At 32.8% G+C, this 12,060-nt stretch overlaps 2 protein-coding genes across 2 annotated transcripts; both read right to left on the bottom strand.

Moving 5' to 3' along the window:
• Positions 1 to 54: 54 nt before the first annotated feature.
• LOC108839929 (uncharacterized) lies at positions 55 to 2,305 on the bottom strand. Its single transcript, XM_018612716.2, has 7 exons — positions 2,157 to 2,305; positions 1,782 to 1,852; positions 1,327 to 1,692; positions 1,149 to 1,239; positions 693 to 1,012; positions 369 to 608; positions 55 to 306 (listed from the first exon to the last, which is right to left on the bottom strand). The coding sequence occupies exons 1-6, from the start codon at positions 2,167 to 2,169 to the stop codon at positions 378 to 380; spliced, it is 1,092 nt and encodes a 363-aa protein (XP_018468218.1). The 5' UTR covers positions 2,170 to 2,305; the 3' UTR covers positions 55 to 306; positions 369 to 377.
• An 8,202-nt stretch (positions 2,306 to 10,507) lies between these two features.
• LOC130508615 (histone deacetylase HDT2-like) lies at positions 10,508 to 10,954 on the bottom strand. The gene has a single exon (XM_057004200.1). It carries the CDS (start codon positions 10,952 to 10,954, stop codon positions 10,508 to 10,510), a length of 447 nt encoding a protein of 148 aa, XP_056860180.1.
• Positions 10,955 to 12,060: the final 1,106 nt, after the last annotated feature.

Genomic DNA, 12,060 nt, shown 5'->3' with positions numbered 1-12,060 from the left:
GTAGTTCTTTTTTCTTTTTTTTTTGTCGACTATTGAAGATTTAAGTATCGAAAGTTACATGATAAAACACTCATGAATTTGTAACTTTCTATGTTATTCAAGCTGATTAATTAAAAGAACTACTAGTAGAAGGCAGAAGGTAACTAAGTTTAACTAATTAGAACAATTGAACAACTAAAACGTAGTTAACCGAATATATTCAATAAGATAAGTAGGCTGAGTCCTTCCAGTCTGAAATAGATAACTTCACGGTCGATAAGTTATAAGATCGTCACCGTCGATCAGTTAAGGAACTTCACCGTCGACCTAGAACACCAAGACAAAATTAGATAATATATATTGTTTTAGAGATATATAAATACATATACCTGCTATGATTAGAGCCTCATCTCGGTGGCTTCTAGGATTAGCCCCTCATGGCGAGCCAATTTATCAAACCCACAATCTCTATATGCCGACCCACGAGATTCGTAAATATCCCAGAAGTGTTTAGGTTCTCCATCGACTAACTCAATCCCACTACCCATCAACAACCCAACATGCTTACCAGCAGTATGTTCGTAGGAATTTCTAAGGCGCTCGGTCAACGTTGGAGATAGAATCCTTCCCTGAAAAAAAATAAAAATTGTTTTTACAAGGAAAAAAAAGGTCATATAAGATTTCAGAAAAATGTTGGAAATATCAAAACTTACTTCGCTAGTACGGTAACTTGGGAAATAATCAAATGATACGGCCACTGGTCCATCTATCAGAAGATGTTCAATTAATCGCTCAAACTTGTCATCTTCGGAATCTCCCGAGGGCTTCACGTGTATAAACATTTCATCCACATAATGTTCATTTTTCATGAACTCCACAGCATCATCTAACTTCCCTAATTGGCCATCACCAGTCCGGTAGCGGAAAGAAACTCCACTCTTGAGTTTCTCCAGTGTTAATTCTGGACGAGACGCTCCTTTTGACTTCGCCCTTGTGGACCATTGCCTATAGAAAGCAATGGCCCAGCAATCACCTATTAAAAAAAGGAGCTAAAATAATTATATTGCCCCTCACTGGAAAATGTTTACTCAAATCCACCCACGAATCTTATAAAAAAATATATGCTTATATATAATTAAATACAACATTGTTAAAAGTTATTATAATACCTTCACTCTGAACATACTGTGGGGGAATGTTATCCGGTCGCTTATCCCTCCAAGAATCTCTTTTTAATGGCCATCTAGAGTCTCTTGTTCTCTGTGTAAAAAAAACCAAGCAAAGACATTAACGCAGTCAAACAAGAAGCAAATAATTCTCATAAGCTATTTTACAGAACATATTTACCTCCCATTTGTTCAAAATTGCAGGGATATCCTTCTTTCTCGGAAAGGACTTGAGAAGAGCTACTAAACTTTGACAAACTTTGGTTAATTCTTCAAGAGAACTTCTTTCTGTGTTGGGTTTTGACTTCTTGACTGACACAGACACTTTGGAAGATTCATTATTAGCCCTCCTCTTCTTCTTGTTGCGCTGGTGGCCAATGAAATGGACGTATCCTCTGTCCAAGCTGTGGGAGAGCTCGAATTCTCTGTCAAAGAGGAGATGATCGAAGCTGATGTCTTGAGAGACTGTTCCGAGGAGGAGTTTCTTGTCATCAACGGTGGCATACAAGAGAGCAGATACTCCCTTTTCCGCTTTGCCAAGTGAAGCCTATACAATATATAGAGGAATGGTAAAAAAATGAAGAGACTTTTGTATACGAACTTTAGAATCCGGTAACTAGTATAACTGAAACTAACTTGAGAGATGTGGATGAGACAGTTATCACCAGGCTTCACTTTGAGAGTCTTGCCGGCTTTAACTTTAGCTCCTTAGTTGTTATTACATTCCGAAAAGAAAAAATCAACATCAATAAACATAGTCAAAGCTACCAGATATAAACAGAATCGATTCAAACAGCTTGGATGGGTTTTGAAATGGATTTGACCTAAAGTGAGGATTTAACATCGTAAACTAGAGAGCCTAAGACATGTCTAAACAGACTGTATCGTTCATACTGACAAAAAATATATATATAGCAGAGGAACACCAAATATATGAGACAAAGATAGAAACTTTGATGAAGATGAGTTCATACAAGCCCAGATAAGACAAAGAGAGAAGTATGCCATTACCCCAGAACTCCATTGTCGGAGCAGGAGAGGACGAGAGATTTGAGAGAAAAAGGCAAGTTTTAGGGTTTCTGCCAACTGGGAAAGAGGAAGAAGAGAGATCCGGTCTCCTTTAAGGACTCATTTTGGCTACCATATACTACGGTGCCGTTTTGTGTTTTCCTGTAACATGGATATTTGCGTCTTGGAAATATGGCCAAAAGAGCTAATTAAACAACGATTCTCATAATCTTCGTCATTAGCAGCAAGAAAACTCAGATTTCAATAGTTTTAATTAGATCATGACCTTGGCAAGATATTTTTTGTTTTAATTCTTTTTAGAAATTTAATTTTTATTTTTTGATTATATTTTTATTTTTTTTTATAACCCGCACATGCGGGCATTAACATTTTATAATTAATCATTAATACGGATATTACCTAGAAAAAAATTGTAATAATAAGTTATTATTTATGTTTTTTTAAAATCTAAATTAAACATCAAACTTTTATATATGATCAAATATTTTGATAAAAATATATATTTATTATTGTATTAGAATTTTTAAAACACTCACATACTTGAAATATTTTAGAAAATATATTTATACAAATATTTTTGATTGATTAACATTTAATTGTAAATTAGTGTATATCTTAATTTTTAACTTCTATAATTAAAGATACAGATAATAATACAATATATAAGAATTATCTTTTTATTTCTGACAATATTAATTTATAATCTAATATATATAAATATAATTTTATTAACGTAAATTTCGTTTTTTAAGTTTTAAAATTGAAAAAAAAAATTCAGATACAACACTATGTATATAAGAATTATTTTTGTAAAAAATATATAAGAATTATTATTTTTGATTTTTACAATATTAATTTATAATGTAATATAACATTTAAATATAATATTATTAACTTTAAATTCGTTTTTAACTTTTAAATTAAAAAAATATTATTTTCAGATGACAACATAATATATATAAGAATTATCTTTATATTTTTGAAAATATTAATTTATAATCTAATATAACATATAAATAATAATATTACTAACTTGAAATTCGTTTTTAAATTTAAAATATTATTTTCCAATAACAACATAATATATATAAGAATTATCTTTATATTTTTGAAAATATTAACTTATAATCTAATATAACATAAAAATAATAATATTATTTTTGAAAATATTAAATTATAAAATTCATTTTAATCATATAATAAATTATATATAAATTTATTAAGGGTAACAAAGACATTATTTTCAGATAACAACATAATATATATAAGAGTTATCTTTACATTTTTGAAAACATTAATTTATAATCTAATATAACATATAAATAATAATATTATTAACTTAAAATAAGTTTTTAACTTTTAAACTAAAAAATATTATTTTCAGATAACAACATAATATATATAAGAATTATCTTTATATTTTTGAAAATATTAATTTATAATCTAATATAACATATAAATAATAATATTATTAATAACTTAATATTTGTTTTTAATTATATATAAAATTATTAAGGGTAACAAAGACATTAACCGCTCTAACATTTAACGTGGGAGCTCCGTTGCAAAAAATTATATCACAAATAATAGTATAGATATATACCAGGTGTGTTACCCGCAGTTGCGGGCTTAATAATTTAACAAAAAAAATAAATATATATTATCAATTAAAAAACTATTATAATAAATCATTTTCAGGTTTTTAAAATGTTTAATAATTAACTAAATATTAATTTTTAATACACGATAAAGTTTTTTTTAATAAAATATCTTTTGAGTATAATAAATTTGAAAATATTCATATATACATAAAATTATATATAGAGATTTTTATTTTCTAAAAAGATGTTATGATGCAAAATATTTGGATAACATAATATATAATCTTTTTAGAAAATGAGGATTATCAAATTAATAAAATTTATTTTTAATTTATGGATAATTATATATTAATAAATATAATCTAATTATTTATTAAGGGTAATAAATATTTTGAATCCTTTGCCAATTTTTTTCAGAAATTATCACAATGATTGATACACAATGAATGATTTTTAATTGTCCTAAATTAATTATCTTGAAAGATACATTATTCATTTTATCTTATGTGATATATATTAAAAAAGAATCGGTTTAATATTACTAAAAAATATAATATAAATTTATATGTAGTATTTTAATACTATTAAAATAAATAAAATATACATTTATCATGATATATTGTTAGAACTTTTAATTATTCTCAAGATATATCTTGATAAATTATCAGCTAAATCACTGAAATTCTTTACATAATAGTATTTTAAAGAATTTCAATTTTAATTTAAACAAAGTCATAATTATGTGAAACTATTGAATAAATTAAAAGTAAATAGAGTTAGTTTTTTTTTAAATACTGTATAAGGTACTTGTTGAAATAAAAATTAATATTTTAAAAATATTCTCTTTTGGATGTAGATATTTTTTAAAAGGTAATTTCCATTTCTAATAAAAATATTTAGAAAAATATTTTTTATTTTTTATTTATTTTTTTCTACTTAAATAACAAATAAATTTTATTCTTCCAACTGAATAATAAGAATAAAAAGGAAAGACCACGGAAAATCACTTTAACAAACAAATATAACTTAAATCACGTTTTTCAATTATTGTTTTAGATAATTTTAGTATTAATTTGTAGTCAGCTAAATAATAAATTATATTATCATAAAATTAACTTCTTAGATAATATATATCTTGATAAATTATCAGCTAAATCACTGAAATTCTTTATTAAAATTAATAACTGAGTATATACTTGTTTATAAATTTTAACCAAAATCTATATTATAAAATAATAGCAATTTAAAAGTTGATTTGGCAAAGGTCCAGTTCTTTGTAATTGTATGTATGCTAGTTTCTTGTAATCGTATTAGTCTGTTCAATATCTTAACCTGTGGATACAATGTTGAGTTGTAATTTTTTATTTTTCTTTGTTTCTGTAAATATGTTAGCCACACAAAAAAAAAATCGCTACACATAATTGTGGCTCTTGTAAAATTTAACTTTTTAAAAAATATTATATAATCAAACTAATCATTAAACAAAAAATTATCAAACTGAATTTATAATTGCAAACAAAAACATATTATAAATAGAATATTCTGTAATATACAAGCTGAATTTCTACATACAGTTTGCTCCAGAAATCTGAGTTAACGAAAAGCAATGTCAAACTTAAAGAGTGAAGAACGCATTTGGATGCTTCTTCTTATAAATGTTTAGAGCCTACAAAATTTGAGACAAAACAAACACATCAAGCCAGATCAAGAGGATATATATGATAACATAGAATAGCTGTTACATGAGACCGGACAGAGAATAACTATTAACTGATTAACTTCAAAACACAGCGACCAAAAGAGGTTACTCAGTAAAAAGCGTGCGAGTCCAGACGCAGTAAGAAGAGTGTGAGTCAATGTTCCTGCTGAGCACTGAGCAGAATGAACAAATTGAAAGAAAGATGAAGTATTTATATGTAAATCAATATAAAGAACGAAACTTGGTGGAAAGGAAAGTAGATACCTTTAAAAAGAGGAGTTTCAAAGAAACTCATCATCATCGTTCTTGATCTTAGTGACCAGAAACTGAGCAGCAAAAATGAAAACTCAGGTGTCAAAGGATTGTTGCAGAAATTAGCCGAGAAAAGTAATAGCGAGTTTACATATTAGAAATCTTCAACCCATTGCTATTTTCACTTCTATAATAGCATTTAGAGGTGAAATTGCTCCAACCCACCTCTATTTTTTTTTCTATAATAGAGATCTCTATTTTTCTGCTATTTATAGAAGAAGAAATAGCATTCCTCTATTTTTTACTCTATATTTTAGAGATTGCTATTTTAGGGGAATACATTGGAGCATATCTCACATTTATTATAGAGTTCTCCTATTTTATAGCTGAAAATAGCAAAATACATTGGAAATGGTCTTAGCAATATAGTTGAGGAGAGAATCAGTACAGAAATACCAAATTTCAATCTCAACCAATCCTCCCTGGCTACGATCCACTACGTGACGGCACATGATCTCGGGGTCAAAAAAACAAGTTTTCAAGGTTATGCATGACAATCTTCCGCCACATAGAAGGGTCTTTACACACGCGACGCCATGACGTACACACTTTGTGAACGTTTTCCAATATCTCAACCGGGCTGAGCCTTTTCAGGATGGATGATGTTAGTTCAGACGGAAGCTCCGCCCAGTTTTGATATTCTCTATCATCTATAATCTGAGTCAAAGACGACGGCCCCAAGTAACTAGACACCAGGGAAGAAGAAAAGGCCATTTTCTACGATGGTCACATTTCTCTCAAGTCCATTTAAATAAAGGGAGTGAAAGTCGTTTCAAGTTTCAAGACTCGCATCATTACTCAGTAAACAACGGCCACACTCGAGCTGTCTCAAGTCCATTAAATAAAAGAGTAAAGTTGTTTCAACTTTCTAGACTTCTGTAATCTGTATCAAACACTCAACGACCAACGGCCTTGCATATTCTCTTATGGTAAAAATTGTATTAAGAGCATGTGCAACGGTGGACTCGTGGTTAGAGTCCTTAGGATTAATAAAGTAATTTTTTTTTTAAATAGTTAAGGATTCTTATAACAAAAGTGTGTGCAATGGTGTTACTTAATTAGGAGTTCTTAAGTGTTGATGATACAAAAGAAGCTAATTAGTTCACTCTTGATATGTCTATATATTCCTAACTATTGCACACACACTTGCCATTACAACAGAAGCTAATTAGTTCAAACAAAATCAAAAGAGAAAGCTTCCAAAATCAAGAGTACTCACGTTCTTCATCTGCAGTTGCGTCTCTGTAACTTAATCCATTTATCAGCTGCTCCGGGGATGGTTTCTTGCTTCGCGGTAGCTGTGGAAGGTGCTGCTTTCTCTTTGTGATCTTCCGAATCGCCTGACCAGCTACCGTTGTTAGAGACAGAATCACAGTCGGCTCCGGTTGAATCCGAGTCATCAATGTTTCTGAAACGGCCATTGTTGTGAAGCAATGAGGGACCGGTTGACTCAACGGTCTCCAAAAGAAAGATTGTAAGCACCACCAGTAGTTTCACCTATGCTTGGTGCCTTGTGTGAATCATTCACAACCTTCTTGTCTCTTGGTTTAGTCTTGGATACGGTTGACATCTTCTCAAAAATAGTTACCCTGCAATTTTTCACACAAACGAGTAGTTAAATAACCATGAGAGCAATCTATTTGCAGCAACCGAGAGATCTATAGAAGATTGAGTCATCATGAAGAAACCAATTGCGCAATAGGAAAGGGAGAAAGATTCAATACCATTTGGAAGGAGAGAGCATTCAGCTGCTTTGGTCTGTTCAGTGTCAAATTGAACAAAAAGAAAGATAGAGAGAGAGACTGGTCAAGGAGTCTCTCGGATTGGCATCGTCTAAAGACTCTTCCTTTTCACTACTCTCTTCCATAGCCGCAACGTTCTCAACAATCTCAACATCAATCACTTCTGTATAGCCCAAAGGAGGCAAATTCTTCCTTTCGAAGCTGCTACGACTCTGTTTTGGCTGACACAAACCTTAGCTTCCAATAGCTCACTCAGCTTTGAACACAAAGAATCTCGTCGAGTCTTTAGAGACTTTAACAAAGTATTATACTCAATCACTCCTGCTTCTTCCTCTGTAACCAAACACACACACATGAAATTTTTATAAAACGAAAGGAGACGAGGTTCGTCGGGCGATTCGATGATGGAGAAGAAGACTCACCGGATCGGAGGCGACAAGGCGGCAATTCGATCGGAAACTCAAAAGCTTGGCGAGAACCCAGACGATCTTCATCTCCTCGACATCGACATCGACATCGAACTCTTTGTTCCTTTCATCAGCGACCAATACTTTCCCCACCAATGGCAACATGCCACCTGCACTAAGGATCGAGTCCTTCAAACCCCTATTTACGGACTGATCCCTGATAATCTTAGCCCAAATATTAATATTATATTTCAAAAATCTTAAGGATTTGGGCTATGGACTCCTCTTGAACCTCCGTTGCAGATGGTCTAAGACCATTAATTAAAGAGTCTTACTTAAATAAGGGAATAATTTTCAATTTTTAAGTCTTAATAATGGTTGATAAAAAAAAGTCTATTAATAATTGCATATTTTTATATTTACAAAACATATTTTCCAATGTAAATGGTGATCATATAATACTTTTTAACTTTGATTAGTAATAAGGTCACCATGTGTATTTTGTTTTCTTTTGGTTCATATGTGTATCTAAGGGGAGCTGTAACTTAACTATTATGTGTCTTGGTTGAGTTAAGAACAATGATCGATTATGAGATATCCCATGTTGCTATAATAAAGCTTAGTTAATTTATGTATGGATCCCATGTTGCTATTGTCGGAACTCGTTTTTAACTCGTTAAAAAACATTTTCGGTAAGTTTTTGGGCGAAGATGTTCATCGAAGTAACCGAATGTTTGACACTATATAATAGTGTATTCGTATGTCAAAATCGAAGTTCGTTTGAATGAGAAATGTTGGTCCAAATTCATTGACTTGAAAAGTTTGCACAGCCAGTGGCGGAGGTACTGCATGGTGAGGGGGGTCATATGACTCATGTGAAATCAAGAAACTTTTTTTTACTTGTATTTTAACAGAGAAAACTGAGAAAACATAGTAAAATTAGCTTATTGACCTATGTAATATATGTTGACTCTGCAACTGCTGACCCCAGTGAACACTCTTGCCGGCTCCGCCACTGTGCACAGCTTGACAATTTAACTATTTTTTAAAAACTATTAAATGTCCCACATAAAAGTATGAGGGTATAGTCCTCAAATTTATATATGGAGAAGTAGTAACTTGGTTATGAACCTTGTGAATATACTATGATATAGTATTGTGATGAAATGATATATCTGATTAAATGCGTGATTGCATTGAACCAAACCAAACCAAAGTTGGAATCAGATTCAGGTTCAAATTTGGAATTGAGTTTGAAATTTGGTTAACGGACTCTAACCGTCCTCTTGTAATTGTAACTGAATTCAAATAAATTTAGTGATTGTATTAAATTATTTAATAATTAAAAAGAAATCACAAATATTTTTTCTTTAAATCAAAAAACGGTTTTTGACTATGTCACTATGGTTGTTTTCACAATGCCATAACGGTTGATTCATATTAATTATAGGAATCAATGTTCTAACTTTTTGTGGTCTTTGCTTTCGGAAAAGCTTATAAACCCCACTACTCCTTCCACATTGATTGAGTAGTAGACTGAACAACACCAATACAAGAAAAAACAATTCTCCCATTATGAAATAGTTATGTTTAGTATTTGAGAGTGCAACACAAAAATAAGTTTGTTAGGCTTCTGATAGAGTGACGCAGATCAGAAAATTTGTGCAGTTGTATCCTGGGAATCTGAGAGCTAAGAAACTTTCACTACGGGAAGTTTAAAGATTTAAGGAAATAGATTAATCATCTCGACTCTACAATCAATCTATAAGGAAAGAGATTTAAGCTATAATAAAGCTTAGTTATAATATTTGGTTTGGGATAATAAATTAGTTTAAAAATAAAAAGGTGCAACAATTTTGTGTAAGTACATAAAACATCTTGATTTACATCAGTGTTCCAACGTTAACATTGTCGGAGATCCAGAGAAGCGGTGTACCGAGAAAATCAAAGTTTTGAGATGATCTACTGATTTTACTCATGACTACCCATATGAGAAGTGTTGTGTTGGTTTTCAATATGAATTATATGATGAGAGCATCTGAAAATGGTGTCATGCCAGATGCTAGTTCTTATCATGACTTCGGAGGTGATTCTGACTACGACTCGTATGATATGTACGGCGATCTGCCTTTCTAAGTGCACTGGTGAAATATTTTCATTATCACTTCAAATTAGTTTCTAAGATCATTGGTGTCATGTGTCTTTTACTTTTTAAAAACTCTTTCCATTAACTATTTTTAGGTAATAGGTGACTAAATAATTGGAAGATACCAAGGATGTGATTCTACCAAAAAAATCAGGACACTAGTCCATGGAATCAGTCAGAGATCAGAACATGTCAAGAGATTTCAATTTTCTCACATGTTGTCAGTTTCCGGTTAGAATATATGTTTAGTGAGATTATAAAAAGCTAAAATTTCAACCATAAATTTCCTGCCACTAAATTTTAGTTGCATTTTTACCATAATCAACAAACAAGAGTCAAATATCAAAGAGCAAAACCTGTCGCAAACAGTTTTTCAGTTTCAATAACAGTTTTATTTATTAGAATCTAGGACTACTCGTGAAGGTGTCACTTCTTCTTCATCTCCAGAGTCATCTTACGCATCATCTCAATCATCCTAGTCAATATCCATCCACTAGGAACACAAGTGCAAACACTCATTCCCTTCTCCTCAGAGCCTTCACCATCCTCGTCTGGTTCATGCTTCTTCACTTCAACAGGCTTGGCCTTAGGCTCCGAGTCAGCGTTGACAACACTCGAAGTAGCTGCTCCAGCATTTCCATTGGCAGTGACAGTTTCAGGGACCTCCACATCCTCCTCCTCTTCTGAGTAGTCTTCTGAGTCAGAAGAAGAGTCATCCACATCTTCATCGATGTCGGGTGTTTTGTAGCCAATGAAGTGGACACTTCCCCTCTCCAAGGAATGGGAGAGCTCAAACTTCTTCTCGACGACAAGATCAAGGACGATCTGAGGAATAATCTGTGAGGTTTGGTCAAGCCCATCGGACTTGTTCATCGGCTGGGCCGAGTTGCACAAGTTACGCGTGGACAACCTATGGGCCTAATCGATAAAGCCCATTAGGTTAAGTGCTGACAATACAAAGAAGGAGAGATCACGACAGAGATCTCTAAGCTAAGCTTCTGGGAGGCACGAGCCTCAAGCATCCAGGAAGGCTTCCATGGCGTCTCTTAGAGAGATAGAGTAAGCTAGAGATGATTTGTTGTTCTAGGCTTAGCTCTTAGCCATGTACTCTTGTATTATCTCTTTATACTCTCTAGGGTTTGCATACCCAAGAACAGAGAGAGTAATGATCTTGTAAACCACATCGGAGGTGTTTTCCGATACTTCATAGTGGATGTTGTGGATCCCGGATCCACCCCAGATGTAGTGTGCTGCGGCCGCGAACTGGGTTAAAAACTCTTGTGTCATGAACAAGGATTGAATCAATGGGAAAGATCAAGGGACCAGGGGATACTACGAATCCCCAAGGAAGTCTTGTTAGAGTTACGATTGACTCTACAAGTGGTATCAGAAGAACCACGAATTCCGCAACAAGTGGTATCAGAGCGTAACAAGTGGTATCAGAGCATAGGCTCATTGATTCATGGAGTCCACGTCTCTAGGAGGAGAGACATATGAAGCTGGTGGTCACGTGGTCTTACCTTAATCAGAGTAATACACCGAGATCAGATCAGGTGAAAGAGATTTTTTGGTTTACAAGAGAAGAAGGAAAACTGTTCGACGTTCTTCGCTGCAGTTGCACAAGTTTACGGAGGAAGGATTCACAAGTCAGTTGAATCGGTTGAGATGATTTCGAGTTTATGAAATCAGGGTTTCTCTGCAGTTCTCCAGGGGTGCAAGAATCTGCTACTATGTGAGAAGGGTTTCAGGTTACTCACAAGTGGATATGGTGGCAGGCTGTTAGCATAAGAAACAGAGGTTTCAGAGCTGTCTTCGATCTGCAGTCACAAGGAGTGTGTGACAGTCACAAGGCGTGTGTGATTATATGCATTTGAGTTTCGGATTTCTTCATATTCTGCAAGTTATTGGAGTTGAGAGCATAGTGGAGCACAAGGGGTTTTCGCACTGGTGTTTTGTATGGGATTATCTGAAGATTCAGT

This window comes from Raphanus sativus, chromosome 2 (assembly GCF_000801105.2).
Source record: "Raphanus sativus cultivar WK10039 chromosome 2, ASM80110v3, whole genome shotgun sequence".
NCBI classification, from domain to species: domain Eukaryota; kingdom Viridiplantae; phylum Streptophyta; class Magnoliopsida; order Brassicales; family Brassicaceae; genus Raphanus; species Raphanus sativus.
The sequence above is the reverse complement of the archived record's forward strand: the minus strand, read 5'-3'. Positions and strand labels throughout refer to the sequence as shown.